The 27,886-nt window shown below is 35.8% G+C and overlaps 1 protein-coding gene across 1 annotated transcript in view; it reads right to left on the minus strand.

The window, feature by feature from the left end:
- The window catches only part of LOC149813683 (general transcription and DNA repair factor IIH subunit TFB1-3-like), a 98,880-nt gene that overhangs the window by 35,828 nt on the left and 35,166 nt on the right, over positions 1–27,886 (minus strand). The window contains exons 13-18 of the mRNA XM_089990986.1: positions 19,162–19,282; positions 2,774–2,830; positions 2,558–2,685; positions 2,295–2,486; positions 1,348–1,461; positions 1,133–1,210 (exon numbers count right to left, since the gene is read on the minus strand). Coding sequence (XP_089847112.1) covers positions 1,133–1,210; positions 1,348–1,461; positions 2,295–2,486; positions 2,558–2,685; positions 2,774–2,830; positions 19,162–19,282 — 690 coding nt within the window. The remainder of the gene's footprint in view (positions 1–1,132; positions 1,211–1,347; positions 1,462–2,294; positions 2,487–2,557; positions 2,686–2,773; positions 2,831–19,161; positions 19,283–27,886) is intronic.

A 27,886-nucleotide genomic window follows, 5' to 3' on the forward strand; every position in this document is an offset into this window, starting at 1 on the left:
AATCCAAGAGGTGGGCCATCTCAACTAAGCACAATGAAGGAATCTTTGAACCACATGATCTACTGACAGGGGGTGCGACATTTTTTCATTGAAAATTCTCTCTCTAGTCATGTGAACCACCAAGCTGATAACAGCCACCATTTCCATGTCTCTCCAACACTTATGTTTTATAAGTGTAGATGGTCCAAGAAATAATTGATGAATACATCCAACCGACCAAAATTCCCATGATAATCCCAACCATGACAGTTGTAATTGAAAGAAAGGACAGAATCACAGCAAGTGTTAGGTGTCTTTTTCTTCCGGAAAGCATAGGTAACAAATGCTAGCTAGTTGGTATTAATTTTTCTTTATATTCAACTCTGTTTATTTTGTCTAGTGACACCAACCAAGTGAAAACCTTGACCCTAGGAGAGGCACCAAAGCACCAGATTTTATTTCAAGGAAATAGCTTAACAGTTAACACCAACCTCATGTGGGAGATATAGAATGATGCCATGATGAGTCCATCAGACCCGTAACTTCCCCAAATGAAAAAGGCTTCCTTTACTTGGTCTCAAACCATCAAGCATCTCCATCATACTTGGTCATTCAGTAACTGTCCTTGAAATCTCTTTTGAACAACGAAATCTCTTTTGAACAACAGACATCAGCCCCCTGCTGGTCGCCAGCAATACTAACCGTAGAACAGATGGAAACAAGACGAGGTTCAGAACTTTCATTCCTACAAAGATGGTGGTTTATCATGTCTATGTTCCTACAGAAATGCATTCCTCCATAAAAAGTGTAAAAGTACTAGAATAATCTTCTTAATGAACAGCAGATAATTCTTCAACCACCAAACTATGCTTATGTGCTTCAGGTGAAGCTTTATAAAGTTTGTGTATCGATTTTGTACCTCATACATAATTGATGCCATTTGTATTCAGAGTTCACATCTTTTTATCATAACATGAACTAAAAGGGTTTAACATTGAATAATCAAATATACATAAGCAAGGTTATCATATATAGGTCCCAAGCCATTCACTGTCACTACAAGTCATAAACATGATTCTGCCAGAAGATCAATATACATTCTATAAAGAAGTAAATATCAGAGTTGCATGTCTGAGATTCGTCAATCAATCACCTTGGCATAAAGATATGTGCTTGTAACTGGATAAGATGACCAAAAGTGCTGCAACAACTCCTGAATGGATGCCCAATGCTGGAGGGAGAAAAAGAAGTGGGGAAGGGACAATTGTTATATAACAAGAAGTATATTAGTTGACATAAAATGGAAGAGCTATAAAAGAACTTATGAGGTAGCACGAGATGATAAGAAGAAAACTGGATTTAACTCACAAGCAACAAGTCCTCTTTGGTTCCGTTGGGCAGCCGATCAAGGAAGCTCTCTTGCAGATTTTTTCCTTGATGATACTTGGTACTTGACAGATGCTGAGTCAAGCTACTAACAACCTGATTCATAAAACAATATTCTCATAACCATCCAAACATATCCCGACAATTACAATAGATAAACTTCCATGTTTTCTTTTTCGAGCAAAAATCACATCATCAGTTAAACAAATAGGGGAAGAATTGTATCAAATCATTGAGCTATAAATATCAACACCTCATTCAAGGCAGCCTACAGAACAGCAACTTCATCATATATAGAAGCAGTTTCTTACCTTGCTAAAGAGATATATAAATAGCATCGACCAACAAAATTACCATTTTTTTTGCAAGAACAAATTCAACCAACATAATATTGTAGATATCACACCCTATGGCATACAATAGCTTATGAGGATGAATGTACAAAAACCAAATGATTTCTCAAGCATTCAACAAAACCCCCTGAGGATTCATGGCCAGGTTCCATGGATGCATGCAGCCATGATCAAATAAACACTAAAACTTGGTCTAGAAACTACTTTAGTGGACCACACAAAATTTATGTAGACATTGTGGATCATGAGAAATATATATATATATGGGCCACTAGAATATGAGAACTACAGTGTGAACTGAGGGTTTGATGGGGCTTTTTTTTTCCTTAAATCTGACCATACGGATGTGATCTACATGCTTGCAGAAATGACAAGCACTCTAGCACTAAAGGAAGATTTTTTGGCAGCCTCTTTGACTACATTCTTTTTAATGGTTCGCAAATGAAATCAAACAAATCATGTTTGATGAAAATTCCATAAGTTAATTACCATCTATATGTTGCTAGAAGCAAAGCTTCTAAATTAATCATTTTATTTTAATTATCATGTCCCAAAAATCTCGGATTAGAATCTTACCCTGGCAGCAACATCAGGTTGGATAACTGGGTTTTTGAATCCAATGGTTCGAATGTTGGAAATTTGCTTTCTCAAAGACGTATAGGCTTCCTCTGTGCTCATGTTGCAAGCACTTGTTTTGGTATCAGCACCACTTTCTCCTAAAGCATTAAGGGTGCTGGCTTGTTGAGAATCAAAGTACTCACGTGGGTCCTATAATAAGGAAAGAGTTAGAAACCCTTATGCATAATAGGCCTCTCAACAACCTGCCGACTATTCACCACCTTGATACAAAGGGATGCAAATGGGAGTTTACGGGTTGCCTGCAGGTCATCCATTTCAGTCATTTGCAACACTCTCTCTAATCTCTTTCGGTTTGCTTCCTCCTCTGAAGTTTCACTAGCCACTTCAGCTGCAAAACATTCATCACAAAATAAGAACCATTCATGACCAGAACTGTCTATGAATCATTTTACAAATAACAGCCAAAAATTGCTAACCCTGTTTGGACCTTGCAAGTGCTTCTGCAACAGTCCTTGTATCTCTTAGCTCCACATCTGCAACAACATACAACTTTAGATGCAATCAAAATGCATTCAACCACAATGGAAAAGAGCTGAGATGCTGAAGTACATAGAAGGATGCAATTAGCAAATGACCTAACATAAGAAGTTCAGCCAAAATCTCCATCCGATAAAATTTTGGCTCACATACATCACACACATAGATGTAAGCAGAAATATATATTGGTGTATGCAGTATACATCATTATAGTATATATATATATATAGAGAGAGAGAGAGAAAAGGGGGACCGTCCAGCCAAAAAAAGGTCCAAAATCTACAACCAACGGTGATCAGACGGCTCCCCTTCTCCAATGTTTGAGCATCTCATCGATCAGACCTCATATTTGTTCTTTATAATTTATTTAGTAAAGCTTTACACGAAGACTTTACGACATATAGGCATGTTTTTCAAAACGTGAAAAATCGACGGCTGACAATGCATTTAAAACTTTACAATACAAAGTATTGTGGGTCATTGATTTTTAGTGCTTTCAAAAACGCATCTAGACATCGAAAATTCATAATCCAAAACAAGGCGTTCACTAAATGAATGATAAAAATCCCAATAAGTAAATAGAGAAGGAACGGCGTCAATTATCATCGGTTGTAGATTTTGGATCCTCCTTTGGTTGGACAGTCCCCCTTCCATATATATATGGTTTAAACCTACACCACACAGGACCAATAGGTGCATTGACAATTAAAATATCTTATTATTACTTGATTCATGCAGCTCATTCAGTTAGTTACAGCATGCACCTATCTTCATCCTTATGGCAGAAGTGTTGTGTATCGTTTAATACATTTGCCTGACCGTTCCAGCACTTCATCATTCACTTTCTCTCTTAACTACTTATGCTGATTCGGAAATGATGTGATGGATTGACACTAACACCAGTTTTTGTATTTTTTTTCTTTTTCTTGGATAATTCTTATGCCATGGTGATATAGAAAACAGCTCCATGTTGCCCTTTCTTCTACTGAGTATGATTATTAGCAAAATAGCTTCTAGTATCACTGACATTATCTAGCTATGCTAGTTCTTATTAGATATGGACTGTGGCTCATCTATATTTTGACAATAATAATGCCATGTATATTGCTAATCATCATAAGTTTTAGAAGCACACCAAGTGTTTAGATATGCATTCCTATTTTTGCAGACCAGATCCTTTGTAAGGATCCATCACATTATCATTTGATCCTTCACCTTGCTTTTAGGGGTGTTTGTTTCATGTCGTTTCCTATGAAAGAGGGTCTCTTTTCCTAAGGGTGGTAAATGAAAACCATAGAAGAAAGAGAGAGAGAGAGAGAGAGAGAGAGAGACTACTTGCAGCAAGTCCAACCCTTTTCAGTCATGAGTGGACATTTCATTAACCTCTATTTATATATTGATTGCAGATGGTATAAGACTCGAACAGTTGCAATTCATGTGGGACAGTTACAATCCATGTGGGACATTACAAAAAGGATAAAGTAAAAACTGCTGATACCATTTCACACACCTCCTAAACAGACTTTAACTCACAGGACATGTCCTCTAGTATGAGTCTGGATCTAGATCGAGATCCATATCAAGATCATGAACAGTAAAGCAAATATCTCCATGAGAAATCGGTGATGGGGTCCAAATATAAATGCAAAAAAAGTAACTTTCCTATCAAAATGGGTTCACATCTCTCACATGGGCAATGTTGTGAAAAGCATTGAGGCATAGCAAAGCGCTCCACCAAAAACTGAGGCGAGGCGTAAAGCATAAGCCTCAATTTTGTTTTTGAAAACTTAAAAAATACTTTAAAATTATCTAAAAATACAAATAAATAAAAAAATGCTTTCTTGATAAAGCAACAACTAATAAGATAGAAATCTCAAATAAATACTGAAAAAATTATTATACATAATTATTTTTTCCTAACACATAATTATACAAAAAATTATTAGTTTTTATTTTCTAAATGAGTTCCACGAGAAAAACTACAGAAGATATTCATTACCCTAATTATCTTCTCTACCATCAATGCTCAGTTTGGTTTTGGACTTACCAACCTAACATCTTGTGTACTAGGGGTGCAAATGGATCTGATACAGTAATATCCGAAAAATTCCCAAGTTCTTTTTCTATAATATTGTGAAATTTCTTGAATTTCGTGCCAATATAAAATCCTAATTTCTTTAAAAATGAATGTTTGAGTATATTCGTAAGGTTTAGGGGGGTTAATTATGTTAAAATGTAGTAAATATAAACCCTACACGTTTTGAAAATTTGAGAAAATCCAAAGTGATGGCCAATTGAAAATGTTTCTCTTAAAAAGAAAATTTTGATTTTTCTTTAAGGAAATTTATTTAAATAAAGTGAATTAACAAAAGTAGATTGTAAAAATATACATATTAACATGCTTAATAAGTTGGAATTAGCTTATACTTAATGCCTTTACATTTTCGCATGAACTATGGTTATATAGAAAAAAAAAGATGATCTTAATTGGAATTTAAACAATTATTTAATATAATAGATTTTTCATAAATTAACCACATTTAATAGTTCAGTAGGAGTCCATAGGTGAGCCATCCCATCCTATGTGGCACCCTACTTCAAGTTTTAATTTTAAATTTAAAGTAGAGAGAAATTCAAGTTTATTTAAATCTTGACTAGTCAAAGTGGAGATCAAGGGCTCCCATGACTTCTCATGTTTTGCTCAAGGGCTCCCATGACTTCTCATGTTTTGCTCAAGGGCTGGGATTTATTTCAGCCCATGACCTAACTCAAGAGAGGCTATAAAGCCCTAGCCTAGTTCACGCCCCCCTCATTTGTGCTGGAATTTTTTTAGAGCTCTTTCTCTCTCCCCCCAAAACCCTTTTCTCTTTCCTCTCTCTTTCCCTCTTTCTTTAGGGTTTCTTTTACTTTCTTGGGTGCAAGATCCAGACCTCAAGGGTGTGTTGAGGTTATCTAAGGCCCTCATCTTGCTGAAAGGAGCTGAACGGTCGGATCGTGCAAAAAGAGCTATTAATCCATCAAAAAATGTTTTCTTCAACAAAAGGTAGGGTATCTATGCTTTTCTTGCAAGAACGGAGTTCTTGGCATGGATTTCTTTGTTTTTTCATGAGTTTAGATCATGATCAGACCCTCCTAACCGTGGATTTGACTCAGATCTAAGGATCCATGGCAAAAACATGTTTTCTCCCAAAGAAAACCCTTTTTGAAATCGGGTTTTTCATAAAAATCGGTTTCTCAGAAAATAAAATTGTGAAAATAGTTAATATTTGATTTATGCCATGATTTTCTTGCAAATATTGATTTTGGTTGGTAGAATATGTTATTGTAGGCATACTGTACAAATTTTAAGGTTTTCTATGGTCAAAATTTTGAGATATTGCGATTTTAGCAAAATTAGGTTTCTCAGAAAAGAAAACGGTAAAATTATCAAGAAAGCAAATTCCGTGGGTTGATTCATGCAAGATTTGATAATTTCTGATAGATTATGATCTGTTCAATCTACTGTGAATATTGTGGATTTTTTTGAATTTTATTTTATATATATTGCTTATTTCTTTTGAATTATTTCAGGATTCGGGTGACTCGGTTTGGCTCACCCGAATGCAAAATCTTAAAATTTTCAGGTTTTCAGCTTGACCTCCGTCTAGTAAAATGGTCTTTTCTCCCTCGTCTGGAGGAGTTTTGATGAACGGATTGTTGTGTTGAAAAGCTAACAAAATTTCGCATCTACTGTGAAATTTTGGGCTCGGTGCATGGACTGGGCACGTCCTTGTGACAGTCAAAACAAAAGTTGATAGGTCCATAGTAAAACGTTTGTAACTCCCTCATACGGAAGAGTTTTTACGAGCAGTTTGCGGCTACGGACAGCTAGCAAAATTTTCTATATACGGTAGAAATTTCAGCTCTGTTCATGGAGCCAAATTTTTTCTATAAGCTCTGTACCAGTCAGGCAGAGTTAAGAATTCGATAAATTTAAGGCAACTTTATAGATCAAGGTTCAAAAGATGCATAGTTTATATGTTTTTATGCAAATTTCTTCGTTGAATTAGCATGCATTATGTGAATGATTATGCAGGTCTGATCTTACGCAAAGTTTATATAATTATGACATGAATTGTTAATAAAAGTCTACACAGTTAAGATCAAGGATCTAAGGATCCAATGAATGCAAGTTTATGTTTTAAATTCTAAAAATGTGTGGGCTATATGTATGCTTACTTATCGTGATGATATGACTGTTTCATTGATGTGAATGTTTATATACATGTTCTTTATTGAATTTGTTATGTACATGTGCTATGTGGTGTGTAAAAATGAGTAAGATATTCATACCTCGCATGTGCTCAAGTTCGATTACAAGTTGTATTAAGTGAATCTTTACACTGCTTTATAAAAATGCATCTATAATCATAAAGTAGTTCAAGTTGATGTTGCATGAAAAGTAAGACTGTAATCAAGTAATCATGTGACATTAAAACTCAAGATACTGGATGGGAGAGTAGCAAGTGATACAAAACTTCGTGGGGCAAGTCTGTTACGGGCACGAAAGGTTGTTCCTTCCCTCCCACGATTTTATTGGGAAAACCTCTGCATTAGACTGCAGCGTAGAGGTTCTAGTACTCATGAGGAAAAATTGGTGCATCGGGTTAAAAGGTGTTGGGAATCTCTCTCGTATTAGCGTCCCTCACCCCGTCTTAGTGAATGAACCTGGTTAGGCTAAAGTCACCCATGTATGTAAAACACGTCCTGAGCCATGGTCCTGATCTAAGAATGTCTGTCTGTATTGTATCAGCACAGCTAGGAAGTGATAAATTGTGTTGTAATACCCATGAATTTTATCCGATAAATAAACTTAAAATTTATGCCCTTGAACAATTAAAGGATATTTTCAGTATTGTATGTGTTCTTTGTATTCAAATATCGGATATTTTGTTTGGATCTTCAATGTTGGATCCCTAATATCCTGTTCAAAACTTCGATATTCCATTCGGATCTTAGGTATCGGACTACAAACCTTAAATTGAATATTTAATAATAGATTTTGGTCAAATGGATTGGATCCTCGAAGTTTTAATCGAAATTATAATGAGAAAATTTCTATATGGGGTCTACAATACTTTAGTGAGATTGGTATAGCCTAGGCGATGTTCGGATCCACAATATTACATTTGGATCTTTGACATCAGAACTTCAATATTAATCGGGATCCTTGTGGTCAAAAAGTAGCATATTGATTATCTTATGTTGTGTTGATGCAAAACATAAATTATGTTTGGCTACTTTCATGAAATTATGATTTTCTTCCATTACACTATGGCTATATTCTACTCAGTTGTAAAGGGAAACACAGAGCAAGAATGCTCCTTTAGGTCCGTTTTGTTGATGTGAGGTTTCACTATAACATACTAAAAGGATTCATATTTTTTTATGAGATAGTACAATATTCGAGATCTCTAGACTGAAAAATTATGCACAGATTCATAGAATTTAATGAGGTAGTACAATATTCAAGATCTCTAGACTGAAAATTTATGCACAGATTCATAGACTCAAACGATCAAGCTAGAATATACCTTGACCAACATATGTGTGCATAGGTCAAGGGCTCTTCTCAAATTTGGCTAAACAAAGTACTCTGAATCCTGAAACTAGAAAAAAATTACCAATGTTGGAGCTTGCATGGTGGGATATACCTAGCTGCTTTAATGGGCCAGGGATCTTACTGAATGTACTAAATGTGCATGTATTGTGATACACATCAAATTGTTATGTTTTTTGTATGTTGTATATAAACACTGTGTATGTTAGTTTCGACAATTGTAAATATTTCAAGATATTTATGAGATGCCTGCTTCTCCTTTAACATTTTTTAAACAGTATGCATAAAAATCTTAAGCTACTATTAATGAATTATCAATAGTGGATTTGTGAATGTGTCAATTATCATTTTATTAAATTTTATCTCCATTGATTCTTATAAAGGGCCAAGCTAAGTTAATGATGATTCATGTCAAAGAAAGTTTTAACCACTCTTTTAGTTTGAGTGAACAGTGGTAGTGATAGATGAATAAGGAAAATTTTCCCTTAGGTGTAATTGTTATGGTTAATGCTGGCACATGAATCGCCAAGCCTGGTACTTGAAGGTTTTCACCATGGCTCTCTAGTTTAAGAGGTTAATACCCACATAAATATTAACTTTTGCTTGACTAGTTTAAAGGTACTGAAACATTCTGGATAATGATCATAACACTGATGAGAAACTTAAATTTAAATTTTGTTGCCCGACTGGTTTAAAGGCACCGAGGCATTCGTGTTTAACTGGTTTAAAGGCACCGGAGCACTCTGAGTGGGTTTGTGCAATTTATATAAAAAAAAATGGATGTATGTGTACCTTGGCAAAATGACTAAGGTTGGGAACCTACTACTATGATAGTAGGTAGTAGTTTGGGGAAATGCTCATGTATTTTGGGTAATTTAAATAAATGAAAAGATTAACCCACTCAGATTCGGGCTTACCTTGGAGAGGGTAGGTGGTACAAAACTCCAGGGACGTGTTTTACTGTTTCGAGCTAAAGTGACTCGTTGGTCCCCAATCCTCGGAGTTGGGGGGGACCCGGACTACCAATATGTCCTACGTGGTAGCTCTTTGTTCTTCTACAGAAGTTACGGATGCATCATGTTTTGGTTTTAGCCTTTGGGAGGTTCTCTCGGTCACTGGCCGCTCCCCTGAGAATTCAGTCTCAGTTAGAATGTTCGGATTAATAAAATACCCTTGAATAATATACCCCTGAACGTTCTCTTCTGTGATGGTTGTCTCGGCCCGCGTGTACCCGCGCGGAATAAGATAAAATAATCACTATTTAGAACAGTTAGGTATCACAGTGAGTAGAGTCATTAAAGAGACATTTGCATATTCTGTCAGCATGCTTTATATTCTGAGCTTGTGATGAAACGAAATCCTAAAATGTGTAGATATGAAATAATAGGATTCATATTGTGGTTGTTACATGAATATTATGCATGTTACTGTTATTGTAGTTGCAGAATATGCTTTATTTGCTTAATGTCTTACTTGCTTAATTGTTGTTGTTGCATAAAATGCTTTACTTACTTAATTATTATTGTTGCATAGTCTTCTTTACGCGATTCTGTATAAGCTGAAAATCACACACGACACCCACATCACATACTTAACACATGATATACCAGCATTAAGAGTTACAGTTTTCCTACTTAGACGTGGTAGTCTAATTCCAATCAATTTACTATTTTTCAGGTAAAGAATAGGGTTTATAAGCGGCTATCGAGATTTTTGGTTTTATTGTTCCAGGGATCGCTTGGGTTGATTGTAATTTAATTGCTCATATCATTTAAAACTTTGATGTTATTTTTCATTGATAAAGAAAGAAAATAAATGTTTTGGGTTTTATCTCCATTGTAATGTTCTGAAATACTTAACCCTATAGTATTTCTTGTTTCCGTTGTTATAAAAAAAAAAAATAAAAAAAAAAAAAAAGTCTTCAAATTTTTGGTTAAAATTTCGGGGCGTTACAGTGTGTGCATTAATTTGGCATCGCATGCATCATCTAAGTAAGAAAATATAATTAAAGATAAGAAAATATGCATACATTGAAGGGCTCCTGCATATGGTAAGTGATTCATATTAACTGCTCATGCATTCTATATTTTGAATGTATGAATTAATGTCCTTTTATTAAATATGTAAATTCTGAACATGCATGATTAGTTGTATGACTGTTTCAGTTAATTTCAGTGTTAAACCATGAAATCTCTATTGAAATTCTTGCTTTATAATTCTGTCTTACAAGCATAGCATATTTCACTCTATTGAGACATGTGTGTCTCACCCTATATGGTTTAATATTTTTCAGGTAATGAGTAGTAGCTTACATGCGAAGGTAGGAAGTGTTAAAATATGTATATATATATATACATATACTTATATATATATATACATCTGTATATATATAAGTATATATATACATATATGTATATATATACTATTTCTTTTTTAGTGAAATGCCCGATAGGGGTATTCTTGTAAAAACAGCCAATGTATTTTTGTTTTTTACTTTTTCCTTTTTTCCTTTTTTCCTTTTTCCTTTTTTCTTTTTTATTTTGTCTTTTTGCAAGACCACAAGGGGCCCCACTCTTGTAGTCGTTGGGGCCCCAACGTCTACAAGGGAGCCCCCTTGTGGTCCCTTCATAGTGCCTCCCTCCTCTATAAATAGAGGAGGTTTTCTCCTCTTGTAAGCATGGGTTTTACACCCTTCTCTTCCTTTCTTTAATAATATCCAACTCATGACTTTAAGTCATTTTCTATATTTGAGAGTTTTGTGTGTGCACATTTGGTGTTTGTGTTCGTGGCTCTAGTGGTCACTCTTAAAGAGTGACTTTTGCTCTATTGGTGCTTCCGCCCCTTTTCATTACATGGTATCAGAGCTCGGTTGGTGATTGGGCTTTTCTTTGGAACGTGTGTCTCTCAACTTTTGAAGAAAGGAAGGACTTTTGGTGCCGATGGAACGTGACTCTAAAGTGGAGCTTTCTTTTAAGCTAAATGGGTCCAATTATCTCATGTGGGCCTCCGCTATGGAAAATCATCTTAGAGGTAAGAAACTTTGGGGTTTTGTTATGGGAACTACTCCCGAACCCTCTCTTGTTCTCACCAAAATTGAAAATGAAGTTGAAAAAGCTTTAGATGGCGATGAACGCATCAAAGCTATTAATGATCATCAATCCAAAATTGAGGATTGGGAAAGTAACCATGCCAAAATTTTTGCATGGTTTATGAATAATGTAGACCTTAAAAATTGTGCTAATATTGCCAAATTTAGAAGGGCCAATGAGGCTTGGTTTTTTCTTAAGGGTATGTATACCCAAAAGGATCTTGCTCGACAATTTTTTTGTCAAGAAAAAATCCGTTCTACCAAACAAATGGATATGAGTGTCCGGGACTATTTTAGTTCTCTAACTCCTCTTTGGGATGAACTTGCTCTTCTTGAGCCTAAGTGGGTGGCTCCGGAAGATATTGAATTAAGAAGGGAACAAATTGAAAAGGAACATTTTTTCCAATTTCTTCATGGTCTTCGCCCGGAATTTAAACAAGTAAGGGCATCTCTTCTCCATAGAAGCAAAGCCCTACCTATTGAAGATGCACTTGCCGAGATATGTCAAGAAGAAACTCGACTTGGCTTGAGCATTAAGAGTGATGAAGTTTTGGCCGTTACTAGGCCCGGATCGAATGTTAAAGCATATAGACCTCCCCATTTTAACAACAATAGTAATGGGCCTAGAAAGGGAATAATGTCATTATTGTAATGAACCGGGACACATTAGACCGGTTTGTCCAAAACTCAAAGGGAAGGTTGCCGTGGTTGGAGAAAATTCTCCAAAGAAGGAAGAAAGTACCAAAGGAGATATCAAAGAAACTCTAAATCACATCTCCGAAGTTCTCCAACATCTTCTCAAGACTTCTCCTTCAACATCCGGTGCCGCCATCGCCTACTCTTCATAACCTCCAGGTATGTGGATACTAGACTCTGGTGCTTCTTTTCATATGGCATCTCATAAAAACTCTCTTTCAAATGTTTTTTCCGAACCCATATCTTCTTATGTTTCAACGGCCGATGGTACATCATTAAAAATTGAAAGTATTGGAACACTTGATTTTAAAAACTTTTTCGTTCCTAAAGTAAGAATTGTTCCTAAAATTAATTTAAACCTTTTTTCCGTTTCTCAAATCACCGCTCATGGATGCCAAGTCTCTTTCTCACCTAAAGATTGCACCGTGCAGGATCTTCAGTCAGGGAAGCTGATTGGGCAAGGCCATAGAAGGGGTGACCTTTACTTTATAGATTTTTTGACTCTTCCATCTAAGTCATCTTGCAATCTTGTTAAAGACAAAAGTATTGGAATATGACATGAGAGACTTGGCCATCCAAATTTTGTAAAAATGTCTTTTTTTTCCGTTTTTGAACAATACTTGTAAAGACAATTCCATAACTTGTAAAGATTGCATTTTTGGGAAATCTAAAGCTACTCCATTTCCTCAAAGAAGTTACTTTACCACTCGGCCATTTGAACTTATTCATTCCGATGTGTGGGAACCTTCCCCTATTTTGTCTAAAGGAGGTTTTTCATATTACGTGGTCTTTATAGATGACTTCACTCGATTTACGTGGATTTACTTTCTAAGTCGCAAATCCGAAGTTTTCTCCTTCTTTAAAGAATTTCATGCAATGGTCAAAAATCAATTTTTGAGAAATCTATCTATTCTTAGGTCCGATTCGGGAGGCGAATATATGTCCAATGATTTTCAAAACTATTTAAAAGAAAATGGAATTTGTCACCAACGTTCTTGCCCTAACACTCTGCAACAAAATGGTCTTACGGAAAGAAAGCATAGACACATAATAGAAACTACAAGAACGTTATTAATTTCAAGAAATATTCCAAAATCCTTTTGGGCCGAAGCAGTTTTAACCTCTACATATCTTATCAATAGAACTCCTTCATCCTCTTTGAAAAATATTTCTCCATTTGAAAAACTTTACAATATGTCTCCCGATTATAAAAGACTAAGAATTTTTGGATGTAAATGTTTTGTTCTAACTCATAAAAATGATAAACTTTCTCCTAGGGCTGTTGAATGTATCTTTTTGGGTTATGGTGAAAAACAAAAAGGTTATCGATGTTTTGACATACTTAAGAACAAACTTTATATCTCTAAAGATGTCACATTCCTTGAAGAAGAAAATGGTTTTTCGCACCAACCAAATGAAAATATTGATTATTCCTTTCCATTTGACTTGTTGCATCAAGAAAACATCATAGATGATCATATTGATCCTAGTGAATCCCTTAGCGAAGATCATTTTGAACATCCAAGTGATGATCAAAATTTAGAAGAAAATGTTTCAAGACAAATTCAAGTCTACTCTAGAAGGAATGAAAGAAATCCTCTTTGTGCCCTTGAAAAATTTTCCCAAAGTGAGTCAATCGAACAGACCTCTCAAAGAAGATCAAATCGGATTTCCAAAATATCAAATAGATTTGTTTCGTATGATTCCTTTTCTCCTAACTTTCGAGCATGCCTACTTGCTCTTCACTCCTTTCATGAACCATCTCATTACAATGATGCTAAGCAATATGCTCATTGGAATGAAGCTATGGAACTTGAACTTAATGCTCTTAAAAGGGCACAAACTTGGGAAATCATTGATCCACCCAATGGCAAGAAACCCATTGAATGTAGATGGGTTTTTAAAGTAAAAACTAAGAGTGATGGTTCATTGGAAAGATATAAGGCTAGGTTGGTTGCCAAGGGATATGCCCAAGAGTATGGGGTGGATTATGATGAAACGTTTGCCCCGGTTGCTCGAATGACTAGTGTTCGAGCTCTTATTGCTATAGCCTCAGTTAAAAAATGGCCTATCTTTCAACTTGATGTCAAAAATGTCTTTTTAAATGGTAATTTAAATGAAGAAGTTTATATGGAACCGCCTCCAGGTATGAACTTAAATGGAAAAATTTTAAAATTAAAAAAGGCTTTATATGGACTTAAGCAATCTCCTAAAGCTTGGTATGATAGGTTTAGTAACGTATTAATCAATTTAGGTTTTTTTTTCTTGCTATACTGACACTGCTCTTTTTGTTAAAAGGACAGGTGACTCTATTATTATGCTTCTACTGTATGTTGATGATATGATTATTACTGGAAATGACAAAAAGGGAGTAAATGATGTGAAGTCTATGTTAAAAGAAACTTTTGACATGTCTGACCTTGGTTATTTGAGATACTTTTTAGGGATTGAAGTGGCCTAGTTCCCGCGTGGGTACATCCTATCTCAAATGAAATTGGCTGCAGAAATTTGTACCAAATCAGGAATATCTGATGAAAAGAAAGTTGAGACTCCCGAAGTTATTAATGCAAAATTGAGACTTGAAGATTGTGTTCTTCTTGAGGATCCAACCCCCTACCGTCAATTAATCGGATCTCTCACCTATCTATCCATCACACGTCCAGACATAGCTCATGCAGTTCACGCAGCAAGCCAGTTTCAGCATGCACTTACTTCGGTTCACATGGCAGCCGTAATAAGGATTGTGCGTTATATCAAAAATACTATATCCAAGGGACTCTTCTTATCCTTTTCCTCATCTCTTGACTTAACTGCTTTTACTGATGCTGACTGGGGAGAAAATCCCAATGATCGAATCTCAATAACGGGTCTTTGTATTTTTTTAGGTGAATCCCTCATTTCGTGGAGATGCAAGAAGCAACAGAAGGTTTCACTGTCATCCACTGAAGCTGAGTATCGGGCCATGGCAATGGCAACTATGGAAATCGTATGGCTCAAAAGTCTCCTTGCTGACATGGGCGTTCCCATTTCCACTCCCACCAAGCTCTGTTGTGATAACAAAAGTGCGATATACATTGCCAGCAATCACACTTTTCATGAGCGAACTAAGCATATCGAAATGGATTGCCATTATGTTCGAGACGAATACCTCAGAGGGACTATCTCATTACCATATATTACTTCAGAGTATCAACTAGTTGACTTCTTCACCAAGGCGCTCCCAACTCCACGTTTTATGTTTCTCCTTAGCAAACTTTCGGTCTTCTCCCCGTAAAGTTTGAGGGGGCGTGTTAAAATATGTATATATATATACATATACTTATATATATATATACATCCGTATATATATAAGTATATATATACATATATGTATATATATACTATTTCTTTTTTAGTGAAATACCCGATAAGGGTATTCTTGTAAAAACAGCCAATGTATTTTTGTTTTTTACTTTTTCCTTTTTTCCTTTTTTCCTTTTTCCTTTTTTTCTTTTTTCTTTTGTCTATTTGCAAGACCACAAGGGGCCCCACTCTTGTAGTCGTTGGGGCCCCAACGGTCAGATTTCTGACCGTTGGGGCTCCCAACGTCTACAAGGGAGCCCCCTTGTGGTCCCTTCATAGTGCCTCCCTCCTCTATAAATAGAGGAGGTTTTCTCCTCTTGTAAGCATGTACACCCTTCTCTTCCTTTTTTCAATAATATCCAACTTATGACTTTAAGTCATTTTCTATATTTGAGAGTTTTGTGTGTGCACATTTGGTGTTTGTGTTCGTGGCTCTAGTGGTCACTCTTAAAGAGTGACTTTTGCTCTATTGGTGCTTCCGCCCCTTTTCATTACAGGAAGTTGTGACGGGGACTGAGCCTACCTTTCCTCTGCTTCATGGATCTTGAACTCTAATTTTATTTTAATTCAAATCAAGAACAAATGTGATTAATTTTGGATATTGTGGAACTTTGATTTTATTTCATGCATGGTTAATTAGTTGTTAAATTTTAAATACAACAATTATATGTTTGCAAGCGTTCATATGAAGTAGCATGCCAAGTTTTGTACCCAATGTGTATTTTTTCCGTTGTTAACTGCTAAAAGATTTAAATGTATTTCAAAACAAAAAAAAAAATCCACCATTTTTCGGGTTACAAAAATTGGGGTGTTGCAAGTACCGTCAAATATCCAATCCAAGTTGGGCATATTATTTCCATATTTAAATCATTCAAGTAAGATCCAAACATGCATTCAGATTGGACTCTGATTCGCTTAGCATACAGCTCCACTATTGATGGCCATCCATCTAAACGTATGTCAGAAAGACATGTGGTCGATACGAGGACGCATGAGTAGGTTTGACTCATAAGTTTGAAAATGTTTTGAAGAATAAGATATGAGGACACAATTTTTTGAAGTTTTTAATTTATAAAAAACTATTTTTTGTTATTTTAATGTTAAAAATGTATTTTATTAAAATAAACCTTTTAAATAATAATAAATAATGCATTTTAATGTTTTGAAAATGCATTTTTTGTTATTTTTTTGTCATTTATGCCTCAGACATGCACCTCAAGGCACAAAGGGCCTCGCCTCAAGGGGAGGCACCTTTTTGCACCTTGAGGCACGATTTTAACAACACTGCCCATGGGGAAGCACTTTCCCTCCTAGGCCTCCCTTTCAAGAGAAAGTGGCTTCTCATGGGTGGCAGTGTAACAAACGCCCCTTTAGTGTCTCCTTCAAAAACTCACATATATCCATCCATCATGAGTTTCAAAGTCGTTATTGTATATATTGATACATCAATATTGTATAACTTTACATTATTCAGTTGTCTCTTGTTTGTTTGTTCTCTTAGTTCTTTGAAGGTATCTGAGTCTTTGGCCCTTTCTTTTATTATGTATATAGCATAGTCACCGATATCATCGATATTATTGGCATTTCAAGGTCAGTCAATTTCTCTTGAGAATTTCAAAATATCACCAAAATTGCCCGTAATATTCCCGAGATTTTCAAACAACATTTTTTATATTTTAAGTATCTTTTTTGTTCCTTTTATATTTTAAAACTTTTCTAATTGTAAAATACTATAAAACCTATTATTTATTATCTTTTTTATTATTCCTTATATTTTTCAAATTTTAAAACTTCTGATATTTTCCCGAGATTTTTTCAGGAAAAACTTTTTGAAAAAAAAAATCAGAGAGGAACCATGCCGAGAACGATACTGGTGACTGGTATATAATGCTGATGCATGTCTACTATTTGCACCAATGAAAATGTGAGACATTTCCTCCATTTGCCACAAGCTGCTTCTTAATTTCAGTATAGATATTAGATACCAATACTCATGTAGTATTGACATCCAGGTGGCTACATATATCACATAGATAACAATATATAGGGAAAGAAAAATCTTTCAAGGAAAATGATTTTCAGCTGCAACATAGAAAGCTTGCATGTTGGTAATTGTATTATGTTCTAGACAACGACCATTGAAGTATTAGTAAGCTTAGCTCAAATATTACTTTTTAAAAACTTACAAGATCGAGAAACAACTTACTTGGATTAATAAAGAATGGTTCAACAACATGAAAATTTAAAAGTATCGTACAATCTAGGTCATCCATAATCAGGGAAAGGGTGAGATTGTTTACATAAATTGCTTTATTTAAGACCGAGCTTAGTTGCAACTACAAGTGTACTACATCCAAAAGCACGTAGCACATAATGTTGAGACAAGTAGAGTCTGTCTCAAGCTTGATTCGAGCTCATTTAGTTAATAAACAAGTCAAATTAAGAACAATCTAAAAAGCTCATTTGAAAAACTAGCACCTGAGTTTATATAGGATTTGATGGGCTTTAGCCGGATTAGGCCCAACAAAGGACAGCTACAACCATGAAACCTAGTATTGTTGTATTTTACATATAAGAAACGTAGTCACAAAATCAGTGATAAATTGAACTTATCACAATTTTAGGGGTCGACTAGAAGGGGGAGGATGGGTTTGACCCTAAGTAACATGGGTGCTCCTAGAGGCCCACTGCACCAGTGTCGACAGTGCAAGTGTCCAAAAAAAAATGGATAGGTATTGCATCTCCAACACGTTGACATGAAGTGACACCTTTGGACATGCAGTTGGCCCACACTTGGACACAAAGGGTCTACCACATGACACACGGGGTCTGACACTTGGATATGAAATGTCCAATTTGTGACATGTGGTGTCCGACACTTGGACATTTCGTGTCCAGTTCATGATATGATGTGTTCGATGCTTGGACACAAAGTGTCCAGCTTAAAACATAGGATCTGGAACTTGGATACAAAGTGTCCAATTAAGGGCATGAAGTATCCAGTGCCGTAGACACGTCCAATTTAGGAACTTTTAGGTGTCCTGGACACAAAGTGTTCAGATTAAGATACTTTTTAGGTGTCTTGGAGATACTGTTCACAATAGAGACAATCTCAAGGTAACAAATCATGTGAATAAGTGTGAATCAATAATATCATATGAATCTTAATGTAGTCTATTTAAATAGTGATATCATTGATATTGACTGAGCACCCACTGTCTTATATGGCATTAGAAGTGTTACATTAATTCAATGAGCAAGATACATAAGCAACGGTAGCATCTCACTTGCACATTCTCTAATCTAGCTGAAAAGGAAATTGAGAAGCTGTTACTACCCAGCACTTCTGTATGTCATAGCCTTTTCTTTTATAACTAGCACATGCAATTCATTTAATTATCAAAGACCACAAGATCAGTAGAAATAGTTAACCATAAAAAATATTTAGTTTTCATCCAAAATTGAGACAACCCTTGGATTTTTACGAAATAGAAATAAGCTTCCCAGGTTCGGTCAAATGACTGCCTTGATCAATTCTAGACCATCAAACATCTAAAAGTAGAGCATGACAATGTGGTATCGACAAAATAAGCAACACCTACCTAAAGTTCTCCCTTCAAGCACAACTGATGCATGCCGATTAAGGTCCTGTAAGAGTGTCCTTGATAACTCATTTGTACCATCAATGTTCTCCATGCTACCATCATGAAGAATTCCATGACCCTATAGGCCAAGGAAAGCGAAAGAATATATTAACAGAGAAAGTTTAAAATAATATCATATAATAATTTCCAGTGATATTATGCATGGAAAGCAGCCACACTTGTCGAAGAGCAAAAACCTTTATAAACAAGTGATAAAACCTTAAGCACATAATCAATTGCACAAAAAAATAACAATCTCAGCCCATGCACACATCGGAGCATAAAGAGAATACTTTGCTGGCTAAATAGACCTTCTTCCTTATGAAGAAAATAAAATATATACTAAAGATACTCAAATCTGGGATCTGTATAGGAAAACAAAAAAAATCATTCACCATGGAACATTTAGATTGAAGCTACAACCCACAATGATAAGTGACAGGGCCCTGCTATGATCACCAAAGCTTAATATCAAGCATGTACCAGTGGATAGTGAAGCTTTGAAGTATCTTATCATGCCACTTTAAGGCGTATTATTGCAGATGAAATTGATATAGACCCCAAAGAGGTTTAGCGTAGTGGGATGGGACCTAGGCCGCTAGGCAGGTGGTCTAGGTTCAAATCCCATGGGCGTCACCCCTTGAACAAGCCGAACCGTGGCAACTCTAAAGAGGCAAGAGCCTTCAATCACGAACAAATGTCCACCAATAACCCAAAGTGGACAAGCACAAAGGGGCCACTATCGGCACACTCACAAATGCCACTAAGGGCACACACCGAAGGCACACAAAGTAAAATAATAATTTTATTAATGGATCATGTATGCAAGAAGCATACTTTCAATGGGGGGAAATCCCCTATTTATATACATGAGAGAGGGAGAGAAGAGAGTAACAAGGAGTGACAGAGGACCTAACTAGTCGTTAGACTAGTCTAACTAGCTGGATAGAAGAGCTAGCCATTAGACCAGCTCTAACGGCTAGTCAAGGTCAACTTAGTTGACCAAAATAATAAAAAATAAAAAATAAAAAATAAAAAAGTATTACAATGAATAATATATATATTAATATATAGATATACTTATATATACATATGTATGTATACATAAGCACATATATATAATATATATACATATATATAAGAAGATATACATATTTTAACACTCTCTCAAACTTACGGTATAATAACTGAAAGTTTGACCAGAAGTAAAATCTAAGAGCAGAGAGAGGTTCCCCAAAAAAGTTTGCCCATTGGTACTCGGATGTGACATAGAGCAGATCAATGTTTCCTTGAAGATATTGCTCTCATACATAGTGAGAGTCCATCTCAATATGTTTTGTTCTTTCGCGGAATGTATGGTTGATGGCAATGTAGATTGCACTCTTGTTTTCACAACACATCTTCGAAGCTCCTGTTATTTGAATTTCCATGTTTGCCAGCAATCTTCTTAGTCAGAACACTTCCATCGTAGTCGTGTGCATGGCCCGATACTTAGCTTATGTCAATGAAAGCGAGACCTTTTGTTTTTTCTTGCACCTCCACAAGATTAGAGATTCGCCTATAAAAACACAAAAATCCATGGTTGAGTGTCTATTGTTGAGATCACCTCCCCAATCAATATCAGTATAAGCGATTAAATCCAAAGTAAATGAAAAAGATAGAAAAAGGCCTCTAAAATAGAATTATTAATGTATCTAATAATTCGTAAAACAGCTCTCATGTGAATGGATGTAGGAGCATGCTGCAATTGGCTAGTTGTGTGGATGGCATGAGCTATGTTTGGTCTAATAATCGATAGGTAGGAGGGTGCTCCATTTCAAAATTATTTTTAAGAAGTTTTCTTACATTTTCAACACCTTGTTTGTCTCCCTTTGTGATGATCATGTCGTCCACATGCAAGAGAATTACAATACCTGCATTGGATTCCTTAACAAACAAAATAGTGTTAATCAAGCAAAATCTAAAACCAATATTAAGCATAACCATATTAAACCTATCAAACCATGCTTTTGATACTTGCTTCAATTCATAAATGGCCTTACACAAGCGAAGAGTCTTTTCTTTAGGAATTTTCATACCCAGTTGTGCCTCCATGTACACTTTTTCAACAAGTTCCCCATTAAGAAAAGTGTTCTTAACATGCATTTGATATATGGGCATGTCAATAATAGAAGTGACTGCTATAAGAGTTTTAGCAATGGTCATTCGGGCAATAGGAGCAAATGTTTTCTCATAATCTATCACATATTCTTGAGAATATCTTTCGCTACAAACTTGGTTTTATACCTCTTCAGGATCCCATCACTCTTGGCTTTTACTTTATATACTCACCTACATCCTATAGGTTTTGTTCTGTGTGGAATATCTTGAACTGTACAAGTTTTGGCTTTCTCTAATGCTTTTAGTTCTACTCTCATGGCTTCTACCCACTCTGAATGTTTCATGGCTTGGATATAGGTCGATGGTTCTACATAGGAATGAATTAACGCAATACATGTCTTGTACTTGGATGAAAAATATTCATAAGACAAACTTTTCTAGGGGCTTTGATGTTCTAGATTGCTCTTCATGTTCATTTTCAACATTAGAATATTTCTCAAATGCACATGGAGCTTTAGGAACCCTACGTCTAGAATATTGCAATTAGGTTTTATCACCATGGGGTTGCTCTTCACTAATCATATCATTTCTTGATTCATTGTCATTATCAAGAACAATCTCACAATCACAAACATCATTATCATGCTTGAAAATAAAATCTAATAGGAAAGAATACTCAGTTACTTAGTTTTTTCGAAATCAAAGAAACTTTCATTTTCCAAAAAGAATACATTTCTTGAAACATACAATTTTCCATTTTTAGAACCAAAGCACTTATAACCTTTTTGGTTATCTACAAATCCACAAAGAATGACACGGGAAGAAAGTTTGTCATTTTTGTTGGTGAAGACAAAATGCTTGCATCCAAAGATTCTTAATATGGAATAATCAAGGGTAAGTTTGAAAAGTTTTTCAACAGGTGATATATTTTGTAATGACAAAGATGGCATTATGTTGATCAGATACACATCGGTTAAAGTGGCTTCAGCCCAATAAACTTTAGGTACATGGCTTGCAATGAGTAAGGTTCTCATGGTTTTCATAATATGTCTATGTTTTCGTTCAGCTAAATCATTTTGTTGTGGTGTGTATAGACAAGATCTTTGATGTGTAATGCCATGCAAATTAAGTCTTTAAATTCTTTTGATAAAAACTCTCCCCATGAATCAATGCAAAAGATATAAATGTCATTTTTAAATCTATTTTTGACCAAATTATGAAAGATTTGAAAATGCAAGAAAACTTCAGACTTATGCCTAAGTAAATCCAAGTATATCCAGAAAAATAATCCACAAATATTACATAATATGCATATCCACCTTTTGTTTTGATTAATGTTGGACCCCAAACATCTGAATGTACTAAATCAAGTGGTCTAGTAGAAACAAAAGCCTTTCTTGAAATAGTAATTTCTTTATTTTACTAAGAATACAATCTTTACAAGTGAAATTTTCAATATTACAAAATTTTCCCAAATTTGAAAAATATTAAATTTTGGATACATTCGGATGGCCTAAGCTTTTATGCCACAAATCCGAATCTAATTTCCAAACATTACAACAAAATGTATTCTTGGGTATTTTTAAAAAGTCCATGTAGTAGAAGCTTTCTTTTCGATGGCCTTCCCCAATCAGCTTCCATGACTGATGATCCTGCACCCAACAACCATTTGATGAGAATGAGACATTACATCCATAGTCTCGAATTTGAGAAACAAATAAAAGGTTAAATTCAGTTTAGTAGTATATCTAATTTTTGAAATTAAAATTTTTTAAGAGTTTTGAAAATTACTTTCAAAATTTCCTATTTCTTTGATTTCAAGAGATGTACCATCAACAGTAAAAACATTTGACATGTTTGAGTTAGCACGATATTCAGACAAAATATAAAGATTGAGAGCAATGTTATTAAAAACGTGCCTTAAGGTGCAAAAGGCATGCCTCACCCCAAGGTAAGGCCCCTTGTGCCTTGAGGCGCAAGAAAAATGTGCAAAATGCCTCAGGCATACGCCTCATACGCTATGAGGCGTACACCTCAGGGCGAGGTGTGCCCCTTTTTATTATCGGGTCAAATGGGCCTAATTAGGGTCTCTCTCTCTCTCTCTTGTTCTTCCTCAATATCCCTTTATCTCTTTGCCGAAAGGATGAAGAAGAAGAAAAAGGTTGTTCTTGTTAAAATATTATCCTTAAATGTATATATATATTTATATATAAAGATATGTATACATATATATATGTACAAGTATCTCTATTTATATATATATATATATATATATATATATATTTCTCTTCCTAAAATACCCTAAAGGGTATTCTTGTAATTTGCCATTTTATGCATATTCCAATTGGAATATGCATTGTAATTTTCTTTTTATTTTTTCTTGTTTTTTGTTTTTTTTATTCTTGAATTTTGTACCATATTAAGGGCCTCCCAATAGAGACGTTGGGAGCCCCCAACAGTCACAAATGTAACCGTTGGGGGCTCTCCAACGTCTCCTTTGGGAGCCCCCGATGTGGTCCCTTTGTGAGTGTATAAATAGGGGTGTTCCCCACTTGTATTTCCTAAGCTTGAGAGACTCAAGCATTTGCTCTTTTCTATAAAATACATGCTTTAGTGCATGTTTGCTACTTTTACGCTTTTGTGCGTATTTTGTTCAAGTGTTGTGTGAGTGCATTCGTGCACATCTTTTATAAAGTATTTGTGCTTGCATGTGTATTGTCTCTTCATAGAAAATTTTACATGGTATCAGAGCAAGATTGGTGATAGAGGATCATGGGATTCCTTGTTTTTCAGGTGCCTCGAAAAGCATGCCATTGGTGTTTTGAAGATTGAAGTGGTGGATCTTGCTTCTCCAATATTTTAGAAGAATCTTGTGCAAGTAAAGCCTAAAGATTTTCTCTTTGTATGATTTTCTTCCTCCATCTTTACTCTTTAATGGGCGAAAAAGAGTCATCCTTTGCTCTCGACTTTAAACTAAATGGTTCCAACTATCATATTTGGGCCGAAAACATGGAGGCACACATAAAAAGGAAGGGTTTGTGGGGATATGTGCAAGGCACAATCCCGGAACCCGAACCAAAGATTATTATTGTTAAAGATGGAGAAATCAACATTCTTGAGGGAGATAAAGAACCAAAGCGCTTGAGGATTACTCCAAGAAACATGACAAATGGGAAATGAAGAATTTTAAGATTCTTTCTTGGTTTTTCTCGTCGGTTGAAACCAAGATTAATGTCAATATTATCAAGTTCAAGAAAACTTCGGAAGCTTGGCATTATCTTGAAAAAATGTATACCTCAAAAGACTTATCACACAAATACTACCTCCAAAAGAAAGCTCTTACTCTCCAACAAAAAGACATGACTATTAGAGAATATTTCGCCGACCTTTCTTCTATTTGGGATGAGTTTGTTATGCTCGAACCTAAATGGAGTGGAGAAGTGTAAACACCCCAAATTTTTCAAAATGTTGTAAATATCCCCTTTTTGCCCTTTTCCCCCATCTTTTGGGTAATTGAGTCAGTTTCAAATCTAAATTCCATTTGTATTTCTCAAATTTTGTTCATTTTACATATCTGGCTCAATTTCGGATCCGAATCTACATCAAAATCCAAATCTGAGCTTCATTATCCAATTTTAAATCAAATTCTCAAAATTATCAAAAATAACCTTTTGAAAAGCTCAGACACTTCGTCCGGTATCCGTTTGGATCCATCGTGTTATAGTCCTCAAATCGAGGTTTAAAACTCAAATGTTTTCTCAAAACTTGGATCCAAAACCCATTCTTCTGAAGAAATTTCCCCAAAATGGTCTGAAATTCTCAGAAAAATACTCTTGCATATATTTCTCAGAAAAATACAAAAAAATTAGTGTTTTATCTTTGTTTTCGTGTAAAAAACTCAGATTCTACTACAAAAATACAAAAAAATGAAAAAATCATTAAAAAAAAAACCCGAAGAAATTAGGAAAAACTACGTGTTTTTTTTGAAGATTTTGCCGAAAAACTCACCCTCAACCACCTTTTTAGAAAAAAACTGAAAAGGAGGCCCCTTTTGGGAAAACTGACTTTTCAACGTTTAAGGGTCGAGTTAGGGTTTTGAGAACCCTAACTCGCCTTCCTCCCTCGGCGGCCGTTCTCTCTCCCTCTCCAGGATGCTCTCCCTCTCCATGGCCGAACCCTCCATCCGCCCTTCATCTGCAGCGGTTTCGGTCACCGATCATCTCCATCGCTCATCTTCGTCGCCTCACTCAAAACCCTTCGATCGCCAACGGCTTGGCACACTTCTCCTCTCCAAACCCTCCATCTTTAACGGAGGCCCTTCTGGAGCTTTCTCCTTCGGCTTTAAAAGGGAAGCCATTCCACACATCAAGGGGGATCGGATTATTGGGGAATCAAGGCGTGTCTTCCATCCCACTGAATCGATTTTTCTTGATCTACGCTCATACATCCAACTCTCTGCTAACGATCCTCGACATCCCTTAAGAGATATCCACTCTCTATATCGAACATCAAGACTACCCCCATCGATCCCTCTCCCAGAGGAATCATCTGCAAGCATCTCCCATCATCCCCATCGAAGGTCGATCCCTCCCTCCTAAAAACCTCGCAGCCTCTCGGAGTTCCATTTGGCAATAGTAACTTCCAGCAAGGGTGCTTCTCTCCCAGAATCTGCAAAATCAGAAGATCCATTCACATCCGTGGGAAAAGGGTCTCCAGGATAGAACCAAGATCTCGTTGCTTCCTTTCGCGATTCTTGACAAACAAGGTGATCTCCTTCCATCCTTTTTCCACCCTTCGCTTGTTTGTTCTTTCTGGTCGTTTGCTCCATGGATGCACTGTGGGTAAAGTCTGAGTTGTCTTTAACAACTTCGACGTATCCTGTGCAATATTAAGAGGAATTTCCTAATTCCAACACTTTTTTTTTTCCTTTTCTTTCTCTCTTCTTCTCTTTTTTTTCCCTTTTTATTTCTTTCTATAAATGCCTTCTATATTGTAGTGATATCATCTTGATGCTCTCTTTGATCAATATTTTCGGTTTAGCATTTCTAGATTAATATTTTTTCTTTTAATACAGCATGATCGGATGGTCCCTGTTAATCCCATCCATCCATCTAACTTAACTTTCAATTGCATTTGTATGATAGCTCTTAATTCTGGTTTTCTGTGGCTACTGCGAGGTATCGGATTATGATTCTTTTAGCTTAGTTGTTGCAGTCCCTACTTTTACTTTACCAGATTATTCCAGTGCTTGCCATGAATCTCCATGATTTGTCTGCAACTCTATCGGATTAATTTGAATCGTTGGTATGTATTTCCAAATATGCTCGTATTTCTCATATCCTTTTCCAGCTGATTATACCATCTCTTGCCTGTCACCTGAAGTCAGGGAGATGTTGTTTGGCTCCCTATTGCAAGTCGACCATCCACCCACTGTTGTTTTCGGTTGCCTGAGGGCAGTCTTCATATCATGGATATAGCGTCATGCGATTTGTCTAAATGCAACATTCGTGTGACCAAAAGGGTGCCCCGATATGCAGAAAAAAAAGAAAAAAGAAAGAAATCATAGTGCCAAGTAGAGAAATACATCTGTATAATCTTTTTTTTTAGTGTCTACAGGAACATCCCTTAAGATCCCTTCTCGCCTATATAGGGGATATCGTCGACATCCCTTTGTCATCCTGCAGCTCGCGTGAGGATTTGTTTTGTCTCGCCATCTCTTTAACGATTGGGGATGATCGTAGGTCTACAAAAAAAAAATGATTAGATTATCGAACACCCATGATCTGGTCGTCATTTAGAGAAAGTTCAACAGCCTCATGTGTAATGTTAATTCTGTGTTTAGACTTCAAAAAAAAAAATCGATGGTTCATTGTATGAATCATTCGCCATATGTATACATACATCTGGATTGAAATGTAAAGCTGATTGCCCAGTAGGGATCTACTGTTGTATGAGATCCCGTGACTCCTTCCCAGTTTTTTTTCTTTTTTTTTTTTTTGGAATAATTTGTTGATGGCTTGATGGTATTAATCTATCTTGTTGCCCATTGAGTACTTTCAAGATGCAGGTACATGCTAGACGCTCCCATATCTCTATCTCCAGGCCTATCAGTAAAAGTCCCTATTAATGGACCTCAGTAAGTCATGATGCTGGTATCACTGCAAACGTAAGAGGGTCGGAATCTATCATAATAGTTTTCTGTTGATGGTTAAAACCACTCTAAATGATTGGTATAAGGTAAAAAAAAATGTGTATATCATAGTGAAATCTGGTGCCTTCCTTATGGTGCAGCCATGTCAGTTGTTAAGCCTATCATAAAAAAAAAAAAAATCGACCCAGCGAAGGAAAAGGAAATTCTGTGGCATTTTATCTTGTGTAAGTGTACCCTGCGTTTCATACCATCTGCTAACTTTTGTTTACATCCATCTCAGAAAGCATCTCCGGCGTGTCACAAGGAAAATACTGAAGCATTTGAACTGATTTCAGCATCTGAGGTTGAGGTTATTAACCTACAGGCAATATCAGACCATCACAGCTGTGATACTCCCCTCTTTGTATTCATTCTCGTTACCGATTGTTTAAT

Source organism: Nuphar pumila, chromosome 16 (genome assembly GCF_984573655.1).
Source record: "Nuphar pumila chromosome 16, dmNupPumi1.hap1.1, whole genome shotgun sequence".
Taxonomy (NCBI): domain Eukaryota; kingdom Viridiplantae; phylum Streptophyta; class Magnoliopsida; order Nymphaeales; family Nymphaeaceae; genus Nuphar; species Nuphar pumila.